Raw genomic sequence first — 25736 nt, forward strand, 5'->3', positions numbered from 1 at the left:
GACTTTACTGCATTATATTCATTTAAAAAAATGAAGTGTATGAATACTTTTTATTGGTTGGGTTTTCAATAACTTCAACACTGTCAAGGTCATATGGCAACTTTTTAGCTGCAGTGATGGAGGTAGACTTCCAGTGCTCCTTAGTGCATTGTTTCAGACACAAGCGGGTAGAAGCACCAACATTTTGTAAGCTAGTTAGATAGCTTCCGCACATGAAGTATTAATGCCTGCTTTTGTCATAATGAAATAAATGAAAGTATTTGCCTTGTCTAAATCAAAGCCTTCATCATAGACTACTAAAGTTATGTAATGGATTCGTCCTCACTGACAGAAGATTTGGCTAAGCTTATATTAATTAATTTCTTTTTTGCATAACAACTTCTATCTTTATCACTGTCATTTGTCTTATGTTACACCAACACAGTATAAGTCATATGGCAACTTTCAAGCTTTACTGGTGGAGGAAGACCTTACGTACCCTTTCGTACATTATTTCAGGCACGAACGGGCCTATGAGTAGAACAACCAACATTCAACTGACATCATTCAAGAGGGTTTTTGTAACTACAATGTAATAATATCAAACAATCAAAAAATTTATCAAACTTTCTACGCTCTTAACTAAATACCTGTTTGTTTAGGTAGGCAGTCGGCAATCTTCACCAGAAGCTCTAACCTTGCAAGACTATCCTCTGATGCTACATCTGAAAATAAGATAGTAAACAAAGTCAAAATTTACAACTTCAAAAAGACACAAATGTTTTAAAAAGAGCTCTATTGAGGTCAAAAACCCTAAGAACATAACATGTGAAAATCTCACATAGATTAATTGAGGCACATGAAACAGAAAAATATGAAAAAGATAAATAAAGATCTTTTACTCAGTATTGAATTTTTGGTAATAGCAATATTTAATGCAAATCTTAGCCAAAGTTGAATTAAAAGCGTTTAAACATTTATTATTTTTATGTCATTTTTGCACAATAAAGATGATTATTCTGGAAAAGTGTTATCAGGGAATAAACTGAAATTTTGCACACAGATCTGAAATTTTGCACACAGATCATTGGTAGAAAACTATATCCAACCATATTAAAAAAAAAACAAAAAAAATATTACCAGTCCCATCATATCAAACAATCTCAGTGATGTCAATTTAAGGCAAAAGTTATGTATAATATATGTCACAGGCATTTTTTAAAAGTAGGCATTTTGTAATATCCCTGAAATTTTAGTCATTTTGTAAAATGACTGAAGTGGCTAGTCATTTTGTAAAATGCCTAAAAAATCTAGGTTTTTTGTAAATTCCCTGAAATCATAATGAAGCTTTCAAGAAATTGCCTGCAGTATTTCAGGCATTTTATCAATATTTTTAAGAATTTCCCTGAAATGATTTAGTCTATTTGTTGAAAATGTTATATTTAACCCGAGTTGGTATAATGTATGCCTGTTTAAATTTCATATCTGGTCATTGGTATGCCAGCTCTAATATGATAACAAAAACTAATTACTTTGATTGCAGCAAGGCAAAGATTAAATTACTCCTGTACCAATAAAAAAATACAAAAAACTATATGAATATCTATACATACCACTGCCCTGTGACATTATACTGGTAACAAATGTCCTATTCTGAACTAGCAAGTTCACCAACGGTTCTATACCATTAACAAGATGTCGTCGGATCTCATCTAAACTTGTCACAGATATGTTCACCTCAACAATACAAGGGGGCAAACTCCTGCAAAATTTCTCCAATTCTTATAAACTAAGAAAGGAAATGTTGTGTTATATAAACATGATAAAAATTGTAAGTTACATGAATGCTTTCTTCACAACTTGTTTAGTTAGGTTTTACAACATATAAAGACTTATATACAGATTTGAGTTCTTCATATATTGTAACATGACTTAAGATCTTTTTGGTTGTGATTTATGTCACATTCAAATTCCAGCTATAATAGATGGAAAGAAAACCCAAACTAGAGCTGTTTTGCCGACGCCCGAGTACCTATTCTTTCAATGGTCAAGCTTAAAAAAATCTCTGGTAATTTTAACCACAAGCATGAACCTTGGTAAAACAAACTTTTTCAAAATCAGGGTTCGAATTTAAGCTGGCATACTGGCAAAATGCCAGTTAAAATCTAATAATGCCAGTAAAAATTACTCTAGCTGGCATTTATTTGCAAGTGACTGTTCATTTTGGACATATACATTATACAAAATTGTTATTTTCTGAGCTGATGATGATGCTTGGCAACTGCCCGCTGAAGAAACTGATGATGTTTAATGTGCCAGATGCAGTAACTGATGACGTTTACTTATAAATTCTAAACTTCTAAATCAATTTTCAGTTGCTATCAGTTTTTAGTTGCTCTATTTTTTTTCTGTGACTATGTTTTGATGGACTATTTATAACAACCAAACACTATTTGTTAGAACTCCATGTTGTTTTATCCAATGTAAATGCGTAGCACTACTCTGTAAAGTGATTACTTTTAAGCTGAAATATTTGTTTAAGTAGATCAGTACCTCTAGGTTTCAGTCAAGCACAAAATACGCTAAAATTAATGAAGGTCCTAAGAAATTACATTACATGAACAAGTTTATAACTGTACATTGTCACCAGTGGGTGCTCCTCTGGTATATCTAATCTGATCCCTAAACAATTATCATTTATAAGTTAATGCGTTGAAATGTTTTTGTTTCATTACAAGAAGAAATAGATCTGTGTTTACTTGTGATAAAGATGCTTCTGACATGATTCAAGCTTATTATCATTTGTCATATCAGATGTTCAAAATACATTGTCATTGTGTATTATAGTAATGATAAGATTCGTGATCATGGAAATGCCAGTTGACTACCTCATATTGCCAGTTAAGCATTTGATCACTTGCAAAAATCTGCAAGTAGAAAATATCGCTAAATTCTAACCCTGAAAATGAAAACTCATACCCCTATCAAAATTTGATATTCTCCGCTTACCTGAATATAGATACTACCATATCATACACCGAGTTCACACAATCACTGATACTATCTATAAAACTGTCCAACAAGGAAATTATAACCCTCATCTGGTAACCTAGAACTTTCAGTGACTTTTGAAAGGCAGCGGAATCTCCTTGTGATAGGCTCTGAAATTAGAAAGGATGATATTTTGTCACTTTAGTGCAATAACTGGTTAACTCCTGTTCAATTTAGATGGACTTAACCTGTTACTGCACTAAGGTGATGACATTACATGTATGAGTTATTAAGATTTAGGCCACACAATATAACTTAGCAAAAATATTTGTAAGCTAGAAACATGTCCATAGGAAACGAATGCCCAAACATTCTGCTGTTTTTTTTTTTCCTAGTCTCTGGAGAGACAGCACAAAGTACAAACAAGAACAAATCTATCTGCACAATATGGCCAAGTAGCGGGCTTTTTAAGAAGTGGGGGTATAAAAAAGTTTGTACATCTCCCTATAAGAGCATAAAGAATGTTAAAACTACTGCATATAACATTCCATCAAAGATCTTTATGAGGAAAACATATCCTACATAATATCTATGTACTTCATTTTTTCCCATAATTCACAGCAGCATACAAATGACTAAATGATTTTGTTTGATTGGGTTTTACGTCACATTGACACAGTATAGGTGATATAGCGACATTCCAGCTTTTACTGGTGGAGGAAGACCTCAGGTGCCCCTCCCTGCATTATTTAAGGCTTGAACAGGCACCTGAGTAGAACCACCGACTTTCCGTAAGCTAGCTGGATAGCTTCCTCACATGAAAGAATCCAAAGTCCCTGTCGGGATTCGAACCAACAGAGGTGAGGGGCAAGTGGTTTGAAGTAAATGACCTTAACCACTCGGCCACGGACGCCCCCGACTATCCAATGAAAATCAATGTAACAAACATGTAGGATCACAACACTGTTACCTTCTTTTCAATGTAATATAATAGTACAGTACAACCTGTGAAACACAGCTCCCTATGGGAGACACAGATTTTCGTTGTTGCTGAGGGGCATTGCTCTAGAGAGGTTAAATTTATAGCCTTACTTTGGGAAGGATTGAAACTAGGTTATTGAATATTCATTTAAGATAGAATATGAAACTGTAAACTTTTTTAATTTGAAGATGAATATCATGCCTACCAATTCTTGGTTATTCTCACCAGGTGGCGCTAGTTGTAACAAATACGAATAACCTTTGTTGATCTCTGTACAGAGATATGTTACCATGGTATCCACATCTAGCCCATCTTTCAGATGATTTTTGTGTCGTCCTGACAACCTAGAGATTGCCTTCCATAGGCTGACAACCAGTTTCACATCCAGACTGGACACTACCTGACATATCTCAAACAATCCCTGGCACACTGAAACATTTTGATAGCATCTTAGAGACAGTAAATTTGCATAATGTAAAGATCACTATGTACTTATTTTTATTCAATTTCTTTACAAAAACAACAGCTGTCAATACGACAGCCTGCTCCACCCGTCTCAGTGCTTGTAAGTTTGGAAGTTAAACAAAAGCCTGGATAATGTTGTTTTTATTTCAGTTAAAAACAAGGGCCTTAATTCTGTCAAAATCCATGTAATAGACCTGGGATAGTGAGCTCCTATTATGCTCTCAAATAAGTGTGTGTAGTTTAAACTCATTTCCTTCATATCAACTTGCTAGCAAAAACTTAACCAAACCAAAGTGTGACACCATCTTGAGTACCACAGCTGTCCCTATTCTTTGTATAGTCCAGATAAAATGAATAACTTTCAAATTTGCACCTGATTAGTCAATGCTAATATTTAGTATGCTAGTTACCGGAACTTGACTTATGTTTGCGTTCTGGTAACGTGCATTTTTCCCAAGTGAAGTGTGGAACTGACGTGATTTTAAATAAGTGCACTTTAAACATTAAAATTCTAATTCAGAAATTAACAATAATTATAGTTTGGTACAAAGAACTCAAATTCTGAAACTTTTCAATTACACAGAAATATAAATGATACAAACCAAAACAAAGATCATCTATATCTTGCTGGCTGATACCTTTGTTGATAACAATGTTGTCCAGTAACCCTAGCAACGCCTAAAAATAAAATTAGTACATGTAATATGGGTTTTAACAGCTAAAGAATGCAATTGAATTTAGAACGTGTTTTATAAAGCATAAAGACCAGCATATTTGAATGGGTAAATATGTTAATTTTTAGTTTTTTAAGAAATTATAAAAATGATTTTCTGTTATCATTTGATACATCTGGTCTTGGAAAATTAACAATATTCAATTATGCCAACAAGAGGTTGGCTTTAGTTAAGGACATGGCCTTACTTTTCTTGCTTTAGCAAAGTAACTGCTTTTTTTATTAATTTACTGAAGAAATAATTGTTCAATATCATAGGAAACATTGTGCCATGTAAACTGTATGATGTATAGTGTTAATATGGACAGTTGGGTCAGAAATACATATATTGTAAATGTTAAAATTGCTACATATATGTTACAACTTCTGCACATGGGGCCTTAGTGGACAATAATCAAACCATGACAAGTACATTTCAGGCAGAGGTCGACACCAATTAGTATACTGGTGCCTCATATTTCCGTGATACCCATATTTCCGAGGTATTAGGCATAAACACTGTCAAGTGCCTCCTAGACTTCATGCACCTGTCTGGAGTTTTACTTCCACTTTCTTATTGCATTTTCAAGAGAGTGCTACATATACAACTGAGAAAAACTTATTATTATTTTATTCAGATTAAGAACAAAGTAAAATTATTTCCCCAATTTACTTTAAGTTTTCATACCTTTTAAGACAATTGTCTTTGTTCAACAACCATTGAGTTATTTGATAAATGCCATTGAGAAAATGCCCACTTTCAGACAGGGCTAGGTATAAATGTACTAAAAAATTAAAGATTAACTATTGGTTTTGCTTTTGAAACTTAAAATGTAATTGCCTTGGAAATATGAGAACACAACTTTACTCAGTAAGGCAGAAGAAAGGTGTTAATTGCCATGTTTGGTACATAATTGCTTACATGCAAACATTAAATGGAATAAACTATGATGTAACTTATATGTCTTTGCTTACAATATTCAACCTATTTTCCCGAATTTTATTCTTCTAACTTCTGTTGTCTGTGTTGAACAGATAAGTACCACGGAAATGTGAGGCACCGGTATAGAACCACCAAACATACGTAAGATAGCTAGATAGCTTCCTCACATCAACAGTTTCAACAGTTTCTAGTAGAATTCTAATCAAAGCAGCACAAATAGGGCAAAACTACGCCACAAAAGACAAGAGATTACAAGTCAAGAGACTTTAAACACACAGGTAGGCACCATAGTAGAACCACCAACCTTCCATAAGCTAGCTAGATAGCTTCCGCAGATTGAACAGTGTCGACAGTTTCTTGTAGAATGCTGATCAAAACAGCTGATTTAGAGCAAGAGACAAGACAGTCCAAGTCAAGAGACTTTAAACACACTAGCATGGGTTCAGTAGGATAACTTACCACTTGTAAAGCATGCGCCTTTTTGAAAAGGACAGAAAGTGGTTCTGTTACACAGGCCAGGGCATCCCCATATACTTCACTACTCTCCTGAAATAGAATTCATAATTTTTTCATTATTGTTGTTTTTTGTTGTTTTTGTTAAATCAGTGATATTAATTTGATTTTTTAAATAATCTGTGGCTTTCGGAAGGGGAAAATATTAGCATGATAAATCAGAAATGGGGGAAAACCTGAAATAAAATTCAAACAACTAAAAATGAAATCCAGAGGATAATGTAACTTTTTTAGAGTAAAAAAAAACTAATTTTGGGCTAGGGGAAATAGCCATTATTTTGCTGTTAAATATTGAGGAAAACATCACTGTAAATATAGTATCACAGAAATTGTGAAGTGGACAATTATAAAAAGGTAGCCTTTCTTTTAACTGTCCCTTTTGTCTTAAACTTTTTATCAATGAATAATCATGACAAAAATGAAAAAAATAAACTACAGACAAAGCAACAATTTACAGGCTTTCTATTTGTAGTAATTTTTAATGGTGGGCTTTTGCACAAGTCTGACTGTATTTTCAGTCATTAAATACTTCTTTTTTAAAAATACTACATAAAAATGCAATCATACACCATTCATAATTTATAAGCTATTTTATGGTTTAAGCTTAATAACTTTTATTATAAAACTGATAATTTATTTAAACTTATAAAAAAATGCATGTTTAAAATCATTTATTTATTTATTTAACAGTCTAAAATTAGAGTTACTAATCTGTTAACAAGATATTATCAACACAGATTAAGCTTATTTGTTTAAAATCAATTTTTGGCCTGTACACTACGTTATAACAGATGTTACAACACTGTAACACCGTTATACCGGCTTACAGCAAGGGAATAATCTATACCAGTTAAACTGTTGTAGCGTATATACAGGGGGGGGGACTTAAACGCTCCACTTGACTACACACTGGCGTAAACATGTAGCATGACATGGCTTGAATATAAAAACATTGTCTAAAATCATTGTTAAATTTCAATAATACACTTTCAACAGTGGATATTAACAGTTAAAACATTGAATTATGTATATATAGGTATATATACACATTTACAAATACATTACGGTATCTATTGGGAATATCTACACAGAAAGGTAAAGGAAATATATCTAATATCTTATTATACTAATTGACAACTACCTGATTTATTTATATTATCAATTAAGTAAAATCAATTTATTTTCAATTGAGTATTCTATGATAGTAATATCAGATAAATGGGTTATAGATTTTCATTTTAATCAATAGTTTTCAAAGAATTCATTGTTAAAGACTGTTCAATTAAATTCAGTATGTTATTTAAGTTAAAGCTACATGCCTCCAGATGACGCAAAGAATTGGAAGCAAATCAACCATGAGAAAAATGTACAAAGATTTGAGAAAAGTAAAAATATTTACAATTCAAGAAATAATGTACATGTTATACACAATTTATGACTGGGTCTGCATTATTTATTCAAAATAGACTGTCTCAGAAAATTTTAAGACAACTCTCCTGCATTTATTTCAAGGAATTGTCTGGCTTGCTAATTATATGCATTTGAAAGTTAAGATGTAAAATCAATATCATGATGATACCTCAAGTTAAAGAATAAAAGAGTCTGGTCAGAAAACGTCTTGAATATTGATTAACTAGCTATCTCCTCAATCTTGTTTCTAAATTGTTATCTAATTTATACAGGTGTGTAAATATTATGTAATGAAATAAGATAAGTTTAAAAATAAACTTCAACATTAAAACTGCTTCCAGATGAGCAAAAAAAAAAAATCAAGAAAATCAAACTTGAGAAAAATGTACTCAGATTTTAATAATTATTTACATATTAAGTGTGATTATTGACTGATTTTGCAGTATTTAATACCGTATTTCTACTACGTGATAAAAAATATCACTTTAAGGTCAATTTTATATTACTAGTTAAAAAGATTTTTGACAGGTTATATGGCACTATATAAATGGCTTTTTTGGAAATATAACCCTAGCCGCTATATTACAAACAAACCTTTATGTACAGTCATATTACCTTTCAGAAATATTTATAACAAATATATAATACAACAAACTTCCTTTTTTGAGAAAAAAACTGAGATTTCTTAGAAAATTGACAGCAGTTGTGTTTATAAAACTATATAAACATCATCCAATGAAAAGTGACATTACAAACATGTAGTATTATAATTAGTAATTTACTTGGACTGTAAGTGCTGTTTGCATTGTGTAATTTACTTTCTGTGTTCACAACACAATATTTTATTTTTAAATACATTTTCAAAATTTTCATGAAAATTAGCATGAATCTGCAGGCATGCTGCTTTAAAGTACCAACCGGCCTAGTGTATGTCAGTGTCTGTGCTTAAAACTTTAAAGATACTATATGATAAGAAGGACTGACTGTAAATAAAAAAAATCACTCTCAATGCTTAAGGAAACATCCAAGTACCAATTAGGAAAAATTACCATTAGGAAATTACCAATTCAACCAAGTGCTTTGTACTTTGACACAAAAAAACATTACTAATGCAATTAAATGTAGTTTGGTATGCTGGGGCATACAACTGATTTTACATTTTGTATGTTAAAACCGACCCCTTGTCACATAATGAGCTATATTATTTATCCCAATATAAATTTAATGTTTAAGTTAAGTAATAAAATATATCTTTAAATTTTCAAAGAAAAAAAAATCTTTGAATTTCAAAAACAATGACAATATAAAAACATATTTGCCATTTAGATACAAAAACAATCAAAATTCATATGGTTAATACCGTAAAATTCCTAATAAATGCCCCTCCCCTAATAAAAGCACCCCCCCCCCCCCTCGCCCAGGCTTTTTGATATGGATAAAAAATCTGTTCATCAGTGGTGAACTCTTGAATAAATCGCTAATTTTATTCAAATACTCCAGAATCCATTTTATTTCATAGTAAACACAAAAATGTATCACATGAACATTAAAATCTTAACACATTTTAATGTTATTACCAACACTTGTTAACACTAAATGTATTTCAATGATTTTTGGATTTAGGAAAAAGCATGTTGTAATAATAGCCCCCCTTTTGGAAAATGTTTAGCCCCCGGGGGCATTTAATAGGAATTATACAGTATGTACATGTAAATTGTACAGTATAACCTCCGCAAAGCAGCCCCTCTTTATAGCAATAACCTCTATACAGTAACACAGTACAGATTCTTCCCAAAGTAAAACTTTGTAACAAATTTCACCTCTCTCTAAAAGACAAAGCGTCTCAGTTACTAAAAAAAAATTTTTATCTCTCAAAAAGTGTTGCTGGACAGCAAATATTGAACTGTATTGTATATTAATTATTGGCATGATAAAATTAATGCTGTAGTGGTTAGGTTTATCTACTTATCATGTAATAAAAGTGCATAGCATTAATGATGAACTTTAAACATAAAAGAAAATTTTGTACTTTAAACATAAAAGAAAATGTTGTACTTTAAACATAAAAAAATTACACCAATATACAGTTTAGGGCAAACCCCAATAAATTCTGGATTCTGAGCTAGTGTAATAAGTATACTCTTTAATTTAAACAAATTTCTTTGCTAAGAAATTATATTACTATTATAATATACATGTATTATATGTTTGGCAAAACAGTTGAACATAAAGACCTTACGTCACCAAAAAATGGGACTTCAGATTAACTTCAATTATATGGCAGATCTCACGAAAACAACAACATAATTTCTTTGGCCTAAATTTTCTTGTTCGGACATCCATATATTTATTATTTTCTTAAATTTTAAGAGATCAATCCCTCATCTTTTCCTTAGCCATATAAAATTAATTGATAACCCAATAAATTGATTTTAAGGGCCTTCTTGTTTACATAAACATCTTCATGTTTAAATAAACATAATTGTAAACATTAACTGATTAGCAGGTGTTCCATATGTGTTTATGTTTACACTAGATTTTAAGCTAATCTTGAACTGATAATGTTAAAGTATACATCAGTATACATTGTAATTTTAATAGAGGTTTGGACATTATTTACTTTTATTATTTTATTTTTTTTGAGTGGGGGGGGGGTGGTGGCAGGTGTAGTAAAGGGAGGTGGGGGTTGGAGAGGAAGGCGCATTTTGGAATATTTGTAGAATATCATTTAGTTATTTATGGTCAGATATAGCCTAATTAATTTGGGCGTGAACGGTTTGATCCATTTTACAGACTTTTTTTTCTTACTGTCAAACCGTTGGAACAAGAGGGTCATGATGGCCCTGAAGTCGCTCACCTGTATATAGGCCCCCTGGAGCGGGGCCAGTTTAAACCCCCAGGCTTATATTTGAACAAACTTGGTAGACACTCATTAGAAGATGTTTCATGCTAAACATCTAAGGTCTAGCTTGTTGGGTTTTTTAAAAGAAGATTTTTTAAGTTTTTTCTTTACACATATATTTAAAAACAATGATACCACTGGGGCAGGGCCAGTTTTGACCCCAGGGCTTTTATTTGAACAATCTTTGTAGACACTTACTAGAAGATGTTTCATGCTTAATATCTAAACTCTAGCTATTCGGGTTTTTTCAAAGAGAATTTTTAAGTTTTTGATATACACATATAATGAAAATCAATGTCCCCCGGGGCGGGGCCAATTTTGACCCAAGGGTTCTTATTTGATTGACTTGGTAGACATCCATTAGAACATGTTTCATGCTAAATATCGTAGCTCTAGCTCTTTGGGTTCTTTTATAGGAGATTTTTAAGTTTTTACTATATTCATACTGGGAAAATCAATGACCCCCTGGGGCGGGGCCAATTTTGACCCCAGGGCTCTTATTTGAACAAACTTAGTAGACATCCATTAGAACATGTTTCATGCTAAATATCTTAGCTCTAGCTCTTTGGGTTCTTTAAAAGAAGATTTTTAAGTTTTTACTATATGCATATAGGAAAAATCAATGACCCCCTGGGGCGGGGCCAATTTTGACCCCAGGGCTTTTATTTGAACAAACTTGGTAGACACCCATTAGAAAATGTTTCATGCTAAATATCTTAGCTCTAGCTTTTTGGGTTCTTTAAAAGAGGATTTTTAAAGTTTTTACTATATACATATAGGGAAAATCAATGACCCCCTGGGGCGGGGCCAATTTTGACCCCTGGGCTTTTATTTGAACAAACTTGGTAGACACTCACTAGAAGATGTTTCATGCCAAACATCTAAGCTGTAGCTCTTTGGGTTTTTTAAAAGAAGATATTTAAAGTTTTTTCTTTCGGTTGCCATGGCAACCAGAGTTCTGCATGGAATTAAATTCTTTGAACAATTTTTAAAGGTGACCACCAAAGGAACATTCCTGTGAAGTTTGGATGAAATTGGCTTAGTGGTTTATGAGGAGATGTCATTTAAAGTAAAAGTTTGCGGACGACGGATGGAAGGACGACGGACGGACGGACGCCGGACGAAAAGCGATCACAAAAGCTCACCCTGTCACAAAGTGACAGGTGAGCTAAAAAGACAGCGCCCGTCCAAAATTATCTCGGAGTCTCTTTGACAAGTCTAATTAGTTGGACTAGGTCAGATGAGGCTTTTTTACTTCTGTCAGGGCTGTAAGCTAGTTTTTCCACAAGTAAAGTCAACTACCCCACATGACTCAGCACTTTAATAGCAGCAAATGGCAGTCTCGACTCAATTTTTTTCATAGCTCAAGGGCTAAATTCAAGGACCCATGCAAGATTTAAATGTTATAAGCTAATTTCCATTATAATTTGATTATTTGAAGTCGCCCAAGCATCATTGGATTCTACATGTGAGAAAGCTATCCAGCTAGCTCAAAAAATGTAGGTGGTTCTACTCAGGTACCTGTTTGTGCCTGAAATAATGTACAAAGAGACACCTAAGGTGACTTCCTCCACCAGTAAAGCAAGGAAGTCACCTTATGACCTGTACTGTGTTGGTGCAACACATTAAAACCCAAACAAACAACAAATCATATTAGAAAATGAGTGGCATGTGGCGAAGAAGTTTTTTACGAGAGGGAAAAACAAGAGGGCCATGATGGCCCTGAGGTCGCTCACCTGTATATAGGCCCCCCCAACCCCCAACCCCCGCCCCAACGTTGCAGGGCCAATTTAACCCAAGGGCTTTTATTTGCACAAACTTGGTAGACACCCATAAGAAGATGTTTCATGCTAAACATCTAAGCTCTAGCTCATTGGGCTTTTTAAAAGAAGATTTTTTTAAAGTTTTTACTATACACATATAGTTAAAAACAATGACACCCCTGGGGCCGGGCCAGGGCTTTTATTTGAACAAACTTTGTAGACACTTACTAGAAGATGTTTCATGCTTAATATCTAAACTCTAGCTATTTGGGTTTTTTCAAAGAAGATTTTAAGTTTTTGCTATACACATATAAAGAAAATCATTGACCCCCGGGGCGGGGCCAATTTTGACCCCAGGTCTTTTATTTCAACAAACTTTGTAGACACTCACTAAAAGATGTTTCATGCTTAATATCTTAACTCTAGCTATTTGGGTTTTTTTCAAAGAAGATTTTTAAGTTTTTGCTATACACATATAAGGAAAATCAATGACCCCCTAGGCGGTGCCAATTTTGACCCCAGGGCTTTTATTTGAACAAACTTGGTAGACACCTATTAGAACATGTTTGATGCTAAATATCTTAGCCATAGCTCTTTGAGTTCTTTAAAAGAAGATTTTTTAAGTTTTTACTATATGCATATAGGGAAAATCAATGACCCCCTGGGGCGGGCCCAATTTTGACCCCAGGGCTTTTATTTGAACAAACTTGGTAGACACTTATTAGAACATGTTTCATGCAAAATATCTTAGCTCTAACTCTTTTGGTTCTTTAAAAGAAGATTTTTTAAGTTTTTACTATATGCAAATAGGGAAAATCAATGACCCTCTGGGGCGGGGCCAATTTTGACCCCAGGGCTTTTATTTGAACAAACTTGGTAGACACCTATTAGAACATGTTTGATGCTCAATATTTTAGCCATAGCTCTTTGAGTTCTTTAAAAGAAGATTTTTTAAGTTTTTACTATATGCATATAGGGAAAATCAATGACCCCCGGGGGCGGGGCCAATTTTGACCCCAGGGCTTTTATTTGAACAAACTTGGTAGACACCCATTAGAACATATTTCATGCTAAATATCTTAGCTCTAGCTCTTTGGGTTCTTTAAAAGAAGATTTTTTAAGTTTTTACTATATGCATATAGGGAAAATCAATGGCCCCCCGGGGCGGGGCCAATTTTGACCCCAGGGCTTTTATTTGAACAAACTTGGTAGACACTCACTAGAAGATGTTTCATGCCAAATATCTAAGCTCTAGCTCTTATGGTTTTTTAAAAGAAGATATTTAAAGTTTTTTCTTTCGGTTGCCATGGCAACCAGAGTTCTGCATGGAATTAAATTCTTTGAACAATTTTTAAAGGTGACCACCAAAGGAACATTCCTGTGAAGTTTGGATGAAATTGGCTTAGTGGTTTATGAGGAGATGTCATTTAAAGTAAAAGTTTACGGACGGATGACGGACAGACGGACGACGGACGGACAAACGCCGGACGAAAAGCGATCACAAAAGCTCACCCTGTCACTTTGTGACAGGTGAGCTAAAAATGCTTCGTTAAATTTGTTACAATTTCCCACGAGCACCTTATCTACTATCAAATCTCAGACACGGAATCTGATCACAGTGTACTACAGAAAGTGGTTAAAAAAAAATGAACCATTTTATGTACATACCATTTCACACAACATTAATTTCAAACTTCCTTCTACAAAAAATAAAAATAACGGGTAAAAAAACAACTTTAAAACACTTAATGGTAATAATTTTGTCGTGCTTTTTCAATCCATCTCTAAAAATCTAACTTTCCTAATATAATACACAGCACTTGAAACTGTATATAATTGTACATGCACATAAATTACATTTATTTTTGAGGATGTTCAAGCTTGGTATGTATAAAGTTAAAAGTTGTTGATTTACATTTTTTTATTTTATTTTTTTACAAATGATAATAACCCTAAATTTCAAAAACTTATGCAGGGTCACAAGTTAAAATTACAACCTATTCCAGCCCGATAACCCTTACAAATAAAAGTGAATTTTTCCTCTTTTTCTTTTTTCCTTTTTTTTTTTAAATTTTTTAAAAGAATTCAGAAGAAGACCCTTAAAGTAACATTAAATTGTCTTTTTGCAAAAAAAATTAAAGATGTAATGCTTAACATTATAAGTATTGTTTTTGAAAGACAAAATTTCCCTTTTCCTTCAAAACACCGCAAAATTCCCCTTAATTCCTCACTCAGAGGGCCATAGACCAAGTCCCCAGTCCATTGTAAGGTAAATTTGGACCATGGTCGTTTAATATTAACAATTTAATAATATTGTTACAAGACAATTGTACATGACATATAATGGTTATATTTAACTTTCAGGTTACTGTTATATGGATTATGTCATATAACCTATGAATTATATGGTAACCAAGGTAACGAGGACTTCATAGTAAGAAAATGTCGGACGAGGAAGATGACACGTATAAAATATATAACCCCTGGGCTTTCATCCATTCTGAGGAGTTTACAACAGACATAGTGATTGAGGATGTTAAGGTATGTGTGAGTCAATACTTTCTCTGGCAAACAAATTTATTATTTATAAAACCATTACAGCCCAAGAATTAATATTTTTAATGTTTATAAAACCATTACAGCCCAAGAATTACTAGAAATAATATATATGAAAGAAAGTCATGAGCTGGAAATTATACATAGAAATTTAAAAATCACACAAAAATCGTATACAACAGACATTGTGATTGAGAATGTTATGTATGTTTTGGTATTGTTATGTATGTTTATGTATGTTATATTCAACCCTTTCTCCGCTGAAATCATGTAATGCAGTTCATTTTTTACTTTAAAGAGACACTCCACTGAGGTTGTGACAAATGAAGGGACTCAAAATAACTTTTCCAGATCTATGTTCCATTTGATGCAGGTCTAGATCAGTAACTTGAATGATCATTCACTCACTCCTTATTTTTGTGTCGCCTCTACGGAGTAGTGGCGACATATAGGGATCACTTCTCCGTCGTCTGTCTGTCCGTCTCTCTGTCCGTCAGTCCGTCACAAAACTTGTCTGGACTACTCCTCATAAACTACTGGTGCAATTTCATCCAAACTTTACAGGAATGATCAGTACCAAGTCTAGTTGTGCATATTGTCAGCATTTTCCGGTTCAATGATTTTTGGCAGAGTTATGGCCCTTTAATAATTTTTAATTTTAAAGTTTGTCCGGACTACTTCTCTTATACCACTAAAGCAATTTCAATGAAACTTTACAGGATTGATCTGTAGCTCAAGTCCTTGCACATATTGCAAGGGTTTTCCGGTTGAATGATTTTTGGCCAAGTAATGGCCCTTTGATAAAAAAGGTGTATTTTACTGTGTGTTGCCAGATACACAAAAGCTTGTCCGGACTACTCCTCATAAACTCCTGGTGCAATTTCATCTAAACTTTACAGGAATGATCAGTACCAAGGGTAATTGTGCATATTATCAGCATTTTCAGGTTCAATGATTTTTGTCAGAGTTATGGCCCTTTAATAATTTTTATTTTTAAAGTTTGTCCGGACTACTTCTCTTATACCACTAAAGCAATTTCAATGAAACTTTACAGGATTGATCTGTAGCTCAAGTCCTTGCGCATATTGCACGGGTTTTCTGGTTGAATGATTTTTGGCCGAGTTATGGCCCTTTGATAAAAAGGTGTTTTTTCTGTGTGTTGCCAGATACGCAAAAGCTTGTCCAGACTACTCCTCATAAACTACTGGTGCAATTTTATCCAAACTTTACAGGAATGATCAGTACCAAGGGTAGTTGTGCACTGTCCGTCTGTCTGTCCGTCTGTCACAAACTTTGTCCCAACATGAAATTGGCCATCATGAGGCGACACATGTGATTACTGATCGCTCTTGTCTGAACAATTATTCTAATTGTAAACAAGAGCTGTCGGTAGGACAGCATGCTCGACTATTCTTAGTGCTTGATAGTAAAAAAAATGCCTGATACAGTTACCTCCTCCTGTTTACAGGTTGGGGTCATGATGGTGAACAAGTGTGCAAAGTTTCAAAGCCATATGTCAATGGACTTTGAAAATATTTGAACTATTACAAAAACTTTAACGTAAATTCTAAGTCGAAAAAGGGGCATAATTCTGTCAAAATGCTTGATAGAGTTACCTCCTCCTGTTTACAGGTTGGGGTCATGATGTTGAACAAGTGTGCAAAGTTTCAAAGCCATATGTCAATGGACTTTGAAAATATTTGAACTATTTACAAAAACTTTAACGTAAATTCTAAGTCGAAAAAGGGGCATAATTCTGTCAAAATGCTTAATAGAGTTACCTCCTGCTGTCTACAGGTTGGGGTCATGATGTTGAACAAGTGTGCAAAGTTTCAAAGCCATATGTCTATGGACTTTGAAAATATTTGAACTATTACAAAAACTTTAACGTAAATTCTAAGTCGAAAAAGGGGCATAATTCTGTCAAAATGCTTGATAGAGTTACCTCCTCCTGTCTACAGGTTGGGGTCATGATGGTGAACAAGTGTGCAAAGTTTCAAAGCCATATGTCAATGGACTTTGAAAATATTTGAACTATTACAAAAACTTTAACGTAAATTCTAAGTCGAAAAAGGGGCATAATTCTGTCAAAATACTTGATAGAGTTACCTCCTCCTGTCTACAGGTTGGGGTCATGATGGTGAACAAGTGTGCAAAGTTTCAAAGCCATATGTCAATGGACTTTGAAAATATTTGAACTATTACAAAAACTTTAACGTAAATTCTAAGTCGAAAAAGGGGCATAATTCTGTCAAAATGCTTGATAGAGTTACCTCCTCCTGTCTACAGGTTGGGGTCATGATGGTGAACAAGTGTGCAAAGTTTCAAAGCCATATGTCAATGGACTTTGAAAATATTTGAACTATTACAAAAACTTTAACATAAGTGGTTACGCCGACGCCGACGCTCGGGTGACTGCAATAGCTCTACTTATTCTTATCGAATAGTCGAGCTAAAAATGTCCCTAAAATTCAGAGGTGTTTTATTCAAATCACCTAGAAATAGCACAAAAATACAATTTTAATTTTTTTCGGAGTCAATTTCTTAATTGTTTCTTGCATATCTTTCTGTTTAAAGAGCTCCAGCTGATCTATGTAAGAAAATAAGAAAATCAAATTTCGTGTTTTTTAGGCTTTTGTACCTCAGTGGAGTTCCTTTAAGGGTGTGTGTGTTAAGTTTCAAAATATCAAAACTCAGAAAAGTCTGGCACTATACTGTTGGTACAACTATCCCTTGCCCCTCCATGTGTTACATGAAGGGATTTTTGCCTATCATTCATTATCAAAACATTAAGCAGACAGCAAAACAGAATCTAGTCATATAATCATATTGCATGTAAAAAGATCTTGCCTCAATGACTTTCACCTTATATAACAGGGCACATAAAAGACCTCTTCCCAGTGGGAATTTTCTTTTAAATCATGCTCTTTTTTTTCTTCAAAAAACCTGAACTAACACCAGCTTTGTTACCTACCAAACAGCAATTTCTGGCCTCTTCCCAATTGAGAAAAACCACTGGGCCTGATATAGATTACTTTAACCTTTAATATACATGAATGAAAATGTTCTTTCAACACATTTACCTTGTTACTAGTATACACACAGATTCTACACCACAGGACATAAAGATAAACATGCATTATTTTCTTTTTACCATCACAGGAGATATACTCAACGGGCCCAGCAGAAACAGCGGAGGGGGAGATCGTGGAGCAGGACAGCCAAGAGGCGATACAGTACTGCTCCTATAAACGAGAGGAGGATGAGAGCGATGTCCACGAGGAGAAATTTATTCTACGTTTTCTTGCCACGAATACAAACAATATCCACAGATACATGTGGGTTACAGACAGCGGGGAAGTGCGCACAGATGGAGGGTACACAAATATTGCTAGTAAGAGAAAATATAATTATTTTGTATTTTACCTCCTCAAACTCTTTAATGGACTTGTTCAGCTTACATATTTGGAACTATCCATTATCAGTTTTAGGGATATCAAGATGAAAATTTGAAAACGGTCAGGCAACCTTATAGATGATAGAACCTGCTCAGACTGCACTAATGTGATCGCTGGCCTGGCTTTTATACAGGTGGCAAAAGCTTATCAATTTTCATTCCAGCATGGTACCCTTAGTTGGGGTAGTTTCATGGGGGCAAGTTAAAAATATCAGAAAACCTGAAAACCCTGAATTTAAATATATAGTATCATGAATAGGAAAAAAGAGAGCTTTCTGGAGTAGATGAAACAAATGCCTGAAAACTTGTACCCATATAGATTAAAAGAAGTAAGAACCAGAAAAGATCTTTTGGTGAAAGTGGTTATGACAAAGATTTCTTCGTCCATTATACTTCTTTACTTTAAATCCAACGCTGCCTGGAAGCATTGTTTCCCAAACAAATGATGCCAATCAATTCATTCCTGCGATCAATTCATTTCTGCGTAAAATGATACTTTATCTATATAGTGTAACTGTGTTTACATACAAATACCTCTTCTTTTGAGGCAAAAATCACAACATGGCAGCACTAATACAAATTTAAAGCACTGATTTGAATGGCTTAATTGATTATGTATAGTACTTAATGAAGTTATTCAAGCATTTATCAAAATGAAGAATACCATCTTAAATCTTAAATCATAGAATTATACATATAATTATCATCTATGTTTCAAGGCAAAGTATATTTCAGCTCTGTTCAGCAAATAAAGTTGCTTTTTTTGTTTTTTTTGGAAAAACATTATTTACTTGACAAAAAAAAAATTAAGCAATATTTTTTCATTCCAGCATTTTTCGAGGTAATACATTGGTGTAGTCCTAAACAGAACAGCTACCAGTTGATATGTTACGGCGGCGGTTGTAAAGGGTACATACTTTATGTGGACGGAACAAACCTGTGTACAAGGGTAACATATTTATACTTACATAATTTATAATCCTAAATGCAGGCCTCCAGATAAGCCAAACTATTTCAAGTAAAAATTGTACTAAGAATTTACAAAATATAAAAAGATTCAAGAGTTTAGTAATTATGTACATGTCTTGCAGAATTTGTTACCATATTTCTACTGCGTATGTAATGCAGAAAGGCCAATTTTTGGCATATTTTTACCACTTTTTGATTCTTTTCGTGAATTGTAAGCACCGTTTGCAATGTGTAAATTAATATCTGTGTTTACTTTGCAATGTTTTACTTTAAAAACATTTTAAAATTTTCATTAAAATTAGCATGGATCTGGAGGCATGCTGATTTAAGCCATACAACGAGCCATCCAGAAAATTTATACATGTATATACAATGATTCAATTTCTCTTTTTTTCCCAAAATCAAAAATATTTTGACTGTTTCATAAGAAATATTTTCATCAAAAGGTGTATAACAATGTACAAAAGGAATTTTTTTTAAGATCAAAATTTCAAACATATCCCTTTACAAGATTGTCATGTCTCCAGCAATGATCAGTTAACATCACTTAGAATACTAAGTTTAGGTTTCTGGAAAATAACAAATTAGGAATCAACTTGGTTTATAGCAACCTTATGTAAAACCCAGTTTGGGATTGCTTTTGTGTCAAGATCACAGTTACCAGTACTGAAAATAGGAAAATGGTTTCCAGACAATAACTAGAGTTAGGCATGAGATATTATAATCAAACTTGGCATATATGAAGCTTTTGAAGAGACCAAGCTTGGGATTGTTGTTTGGACTCCTAGGTGGTTCTACCATGCATTATTTCAGGCTTGAACAGGCACCTGAGGTCTTTCTCCACCAGTAAAGCTGGAACGTTGCCATATGACCTATACTGAGTTGGTGTGATGTAAAACCAAAGCAAACAAACATATGGATCCCTAGATGGATCCGTAGGTTCATTGTTACTAAAATAATGGATAGTACTTAAATATTGCATGATTATAATTATACAGGTCTTATTCAAATCTGGCTAACTTTTTTTATACATATTTGTCTCACTTTTCTTCTCTTTTTTTTAACAAAGATAATGGGTAACAGATTATTATACTCTTTTAACAAGGCAATTAATTGTAATAATTATTGGTACATAGATAAAACATCATAAAATAAAGGACGAGTTCAAATTTTGCTTCAGACCACTTATTATTCAAAAAGTTAAGGTGGCGGGTAGGGTTTAGTGATAGCTTTAGTTTTTCTTTCTTTTCATTACAAGTTTAGATCATTTATCAGTGCATTATAAATAATTTCAGAAATACAATGAAGCTACTGATGACCATGATATAACTACAAAATTTCAAATGTGTCCACGCGGAGATGACATCTCCGTGCGGGCTTTCATTTCAAAGACTGGCGTTGCTTTATATTTTGACGACGAAGGAAATTATCGCCCTGAAGGACCACCGACCCCTCGTGGAGGGCCTGGGGCATCGATGGAAGACGCCGTGTCAAGACTTCATCCTTTGTATTTCATCACATCAAATGTGAAGGTCTTACGCGTGACTTCCGTTTAAGTTAAAGCAATTAACGGCACACCAAACATTACATGTATTAATTTATACAGAAGCTACAAAGCATGGTGAAATCTATAATTCTATAAATGATTTATTTTCTATTATAAGGTGTCTTAAAGTTTATAATAATGCACTACACTTACATAACATATCAATTAATACAATCATTTAAAAACGGCCAAACAGTAAGTTCATTAAGATAGGTCAATAGATCTCAAATTTTCAAAATTATTCATGTGGAGAAGTTGTCAAGTGCATAAAAAAACTATAGTGGTCCTAGTACAGAAGCGTGTTATGTTTCAGGAAGCTCTTGAAAATATGTGACATTAAAATATGGTAAAAATTAGCATATAAAAATCTGGATAAAGTGTGATCTCTTGAAAGCACTAATCAGTAATCACAACAAAATTACTTGAAACAGCAGACTTGGCTTGATTGAGTCTGTACATGAGGGAAAAAGTGCAACATCCCCCTAGCACCGTCTTCAAGGTGTTGGAATCAATGATTGTGAAGGACCAAAAAATTAAACAACACTGAAGTGAAGTATGGCATTTGACACCTACTGTTGTGAAGAGCAAACCTAACAAGTGAAACAGAAAAAATATCTTTACAATCAAACATCCATTAAGATTTTATTCATGCTAAAGTCCAACTAATTTTGAACAAGTTGATTCTTTTGTTTCATGTATGGTAATTTCTCCGTTTTAAGATTCTGACCCAAAACAATAGTGTGTCAACTTTTGATCAAGATATCAACTTGTTTTGAATACTCGTACCAATTCCTAACTCAACAAAATGAAATAAATCTGAAGACAGCTGAGTATGCCAAATTTCATATTTCTTAACACAGAAGACTTCTTGGTTCTGGGTGAAAAATGAAACACACTACTTATACAGTTAAGAAATTGAAACTAGTCAAAAACTTTTTTTTAAACCTATGACAATATTTTGGCCACAAGAATACAAATTATATTTTTCTTTGATCTACATGGTAATAAACCTGATCTCATTATAAATATATACTTTTATAATATCATATTGTTCATAATTATCATTTTAACAACTATAATGTACATGTGTATGTTATCCATGCTTAATGAGGGTCCATCTGCCCTTTCAGGCACCGACAGTATGGACCCAAATACAATGTACATTTAAACTCACAAGCCATTAATTATCAAATAAATGTAACTTTTCATTTTACAAACAAGTCCCATGATTATAGTTATTCAAGACATGTCTCTGACAGCTTGATCTTTTAATGGTCATGTTCAACCCATAGGGGGTTCTCTTGATTTTTTTTCCCTTTTCCCACACTTCATATATTATAATATAAAAGATTGGACAGGAAAAAAATTGAGAGGACCCTTTATGTGTTCTCCCTGCAAATTTTGTTGTATGAACTTAAAAGGTTACAAATGAACATAAGAAATATGATACTGTGATGGCCAAATTTAACTTGAAGGAACTGCTGCAACAGTCATCGAATTTAGTGCTGGCCCAGTGGCCCATGGTCAGTGTGAATTACTTCGGGCCAGTGTAAATTTTAAGAAAATTTAGTTAAATATATAGTAGAATAAATTCAAAGGAGTTTGTATAAGATAAGAGCTCAGTATACAGGCCAGTAACTGAAGACTGACACACTTGATATATTGGTATCAGTTGTCCACATTTTTTCTAAGAACTTTTATAGAAAAGAATAAACAAGATAATTACAATTTAGAAGTGAACTAGGATATTTTCTTCAAGAAAGTTTAATTTAGTTTCACTCTTATCTTGGACAATCAGTAAGTGCTGTACCTTATGATAATTTTGCCATCTTTTAGTAGCTTTAATATTTTAAATAAACAATTTTTGCATGAATCCAAGGGAATATTACTTTGTAAGTTGCACTTAGACTGTATTATTTCCCTTTACAAAAACTTTATGAAATATTTATTCATAGTCATATTCTTTTTTAAATGTTCCATGTGAAATTTTGTGTTGATTTTTAACTTTAAGCACACATGTATATAAGAAACACAAGCATATTGTTTTGATCCCCATTCATTTACTATAGATATGTTATAAATCCCCCCCCCCCAAGACCACTAGAAATTAGAAATAATCCAAATTTACATAAAGGCTAGTGGCTTAATTTACTTAAAATTCACAACTTCTATCAAAATGAAATGCAATAACCCACTGTTTATCAAAACAAAAACATCAAGCAAAATCTAAGTGATAAAAAATATTATACAGTGTAACTTCCGAAAACCGAACACCCATGGGACTTGTCAAAAAGTTCGGATTTTAGAGGTTTCCGGAATTCAGAGGTTTATGATAATGTGGACAAGACTAAGCCACTTAATATCACTAAACGTCAAGGACGATGTGGCCATTACTGTAATATCATATCAGTTTGTAAAAATGTTGTTAATTGCATAAACTTACATATCGTCCGATGCTAGTTAATTAATTATTACATCAAATGCAATAAAATCCCTAAAGACGTTTGATGCATACATTGTCCCATTAATTGTCATTTAATCCGCTAATAAACACTTCAAATTAACTGACCGCCGTAAATTACTTTGACTAACCGCATCACTTCAAACATACCATTTCAGTTTGTGATTTTAACGCGTGTCCGATTACACGATCACCGCTAATTAGTAAACAATCAATAGGGAGATTAAATCTTCCTGCAGGGTTTACAATGTATTTCACACCTTTGGATATTTCCGGTTTTTGGAGGTAAAATTGCATTGATTTGACTCTAATATTTCGAAAATATCGTCCGGAATTCAGAATTTAGAAGTTCCGGAATTCAGAAGTATTATATTAATAGAAAATAGAAGGGAAAAATCGGGACCGAAAAAATTGTTCGGTTTTTAGAAGTTTCCGGATTTCAGAAGTTCCGGAATTCGGAAGTTACACTGTATTAACAAAAAACTAATGCATGAAGGGCAAGTAAAAATCTATATAATTTTTTTTTTCCGAATGTAACGTTTATCCTTGTTGCATAAAGTGTTTTAAGTGCTTTGCTTTACCATTTGTGCAATAAACCACTCATAACTTATTTGTTGTTGTTGTTTATATACAAAGGATGTGGGGTGCCAGATCAACTTACTTGATGAACTCAGCTGATCTTACTGCTAGACACAAATGAATTTTTTTCATCCAAAATTATCAAAAACTGTTTACAATTTTATTTCCTTTTTGACACAATTTTCCAGTCCCAAAACACAGTATATGCACAAGTCTAGTACCTATTTTCCTAAGACATAGTAGACTTTCTATGGACGTACATAGCAGAAGCTATCTATAGGGACAGCTTTCTGTCTTCTACCTGACATAAGTCAGCTGCTGTTAAGTCATGGTTCTGAAGAGGAATGTGCACAGGGCATATTAGGGGAAAATAATACCATTTTTAGGGGGAAATATACCTATTTTAGGCTAGGGGAAACAGCCTTTATTCCGCTGCAAAATACAGGGGTGAAATCACTGGTAGAGCATGCATCTTTTTTTGAAGAGAAAAAGGTAAGATTTTTTCATAAATTGACAGCAGCCATGTATATAAAATTACATGTATATAAACATCACGATTATCCAATGAAAAGTGATGTAACAAATGTGCAGTATTATAAGATATACAAATACTAACCTTACAATGCGTGTAGGTTCCTTTCAGTAAATGTATAGCACCATATGGTAATGAATGAACTGTGGCAAGCTCGTAGGAATTACCCGCCCCTTGCGCAAATTTGATACACTGAGTAAAACAGTCAAGTAGCTCTACCAAAACCTGCAAATAATGGTATTTTTATATAATAACACTTAAGTATATATGCTAAATGAATCAAGAAACCAAAACAGCTTTATAAAACCAAAAGGTAAGCAGGGAAAATACAAAATTCAAACAATGACTTCGTAAAAGTGATGTTTTTGTAAAATTCTTCTGTGTCATGAATGATTTTATTGGTTTGCTTACAAAAGCTTGATCGGGGAAAAAAGTATCAGCTGGACGATATGATCTACATGTAAACATAGGACAATTTTTGGCTAGACGACCAGATCTTCATGTTATTTATCCATGAAGTCAGAAAAACCTAAGAAAAAAACATTTAAGTACACAAAAATACTGAAAAATCAGTCATTATTTGCATGATATGTAAATTACTTCCTGAATTTTAAATACTTTTACTTTCCTTAAAATCCTAGGACATTTTACTTAAGGTTGATATTCTTGAAATATTTTTGACTTATCTGGGGGCCACATGCAGCTTTAAAAACAAGTTTTCTTATAAACAATATCAAGAACTTTCTTTAATAATACGGCCAACAGTATGAAATAAAATACAATACCTCTAATAAAACTTCAAAGTTTGCCTGTGCTGAAGAGTGTTTAGGTGTTAACTTTATTTCTTCCAGTACTTTGTCAAGCATTAAGCATCCCTGAATAAAAAAATGTTTATTATATATCATTTCTAAATAGTGTTAACTTTCTTAAGGACATCTTTAAGCTTGGAAGTTCTATTATTCACAGTTAAATTTCT

At 33.3% G+C, this 25736-nt stretch overlaps 2 protein-coding genes across 2 annotated transcripts in view; one reads left to right on the forward strand and one right to left on the reverse strand.

Annotated features, from left to right (window-relative positions):
• The window catches only part of LOC132756551 (FIGNL1-interacting regulator of recombination and mitosis-like), a 74423-nt gene that overhangs the window by 34458 nt on the left and 14229 nt on the right, over positions 1–25736 (reverse strand). The window contains exons 5-12 of the mRNA XM_060747649.1: positions 25546–25635; positions 24845–24985; positions 6532–6618; positions 5020–5095; positions 4158–4381; positions 2989–3140; positions 1593–1741; positions 630–704 (exon numbers count right to left, since the gene is read on the reverse strand). Of these exons, the coding sequence (XP_060603632.1) occupies positions 630–704; positions 1593–1741; positions 2989–3140; positions 4158–4381; positions 5020–5095; positions 6532–6618; positions 24845–24985; positions 25546–25635 (994 nt within the window). The remainder of the gene's footprint in view (positions 1–629; positions 705–1592; positions 1742–2988; positions 3141–4157; positions 4382–5019; positions 5096–6531; positions 6619–24844; positions 24986–25545; positions 25636–25736) is intronic.
• On the forward strand, positions 7444–23826 carry LOC132756561 (uncharacterized). The gene is made up of 5 exons (XM_060747662.1): positions 7444–7680; positions 15025–15201; positions 18379–18610; positions 19504–19622; positions 20938–23826. The coding sequence occupies exons 2-5, from the start codon at positions 15103–15105 to the stop codon at positions 21196–21198; spliced, it is 711 nt and encodes a 236-aa protein (XP_060603645.1). The 5' UTR covers positions 7444–7680; positions 15025–15102; the 3' UTR covers positions 21199–23826.

This window comes from Ruditapes philippinarum, unplaced genomic scaffold, assembly GCF_026571515.1.
Source record: "Ruditapes philippinarum isolate M1 unplaced genomic scaffold, ASM2657151v2 ctg1504_1_1_1_1, whole genome shotgun sequence".
Lineage (NCBI taxonomy): Eukaryota > Metazoa > Mollusca > Bivalvia > Venerida > Veneridae > Ruditapes > Ruditapes philippinarum.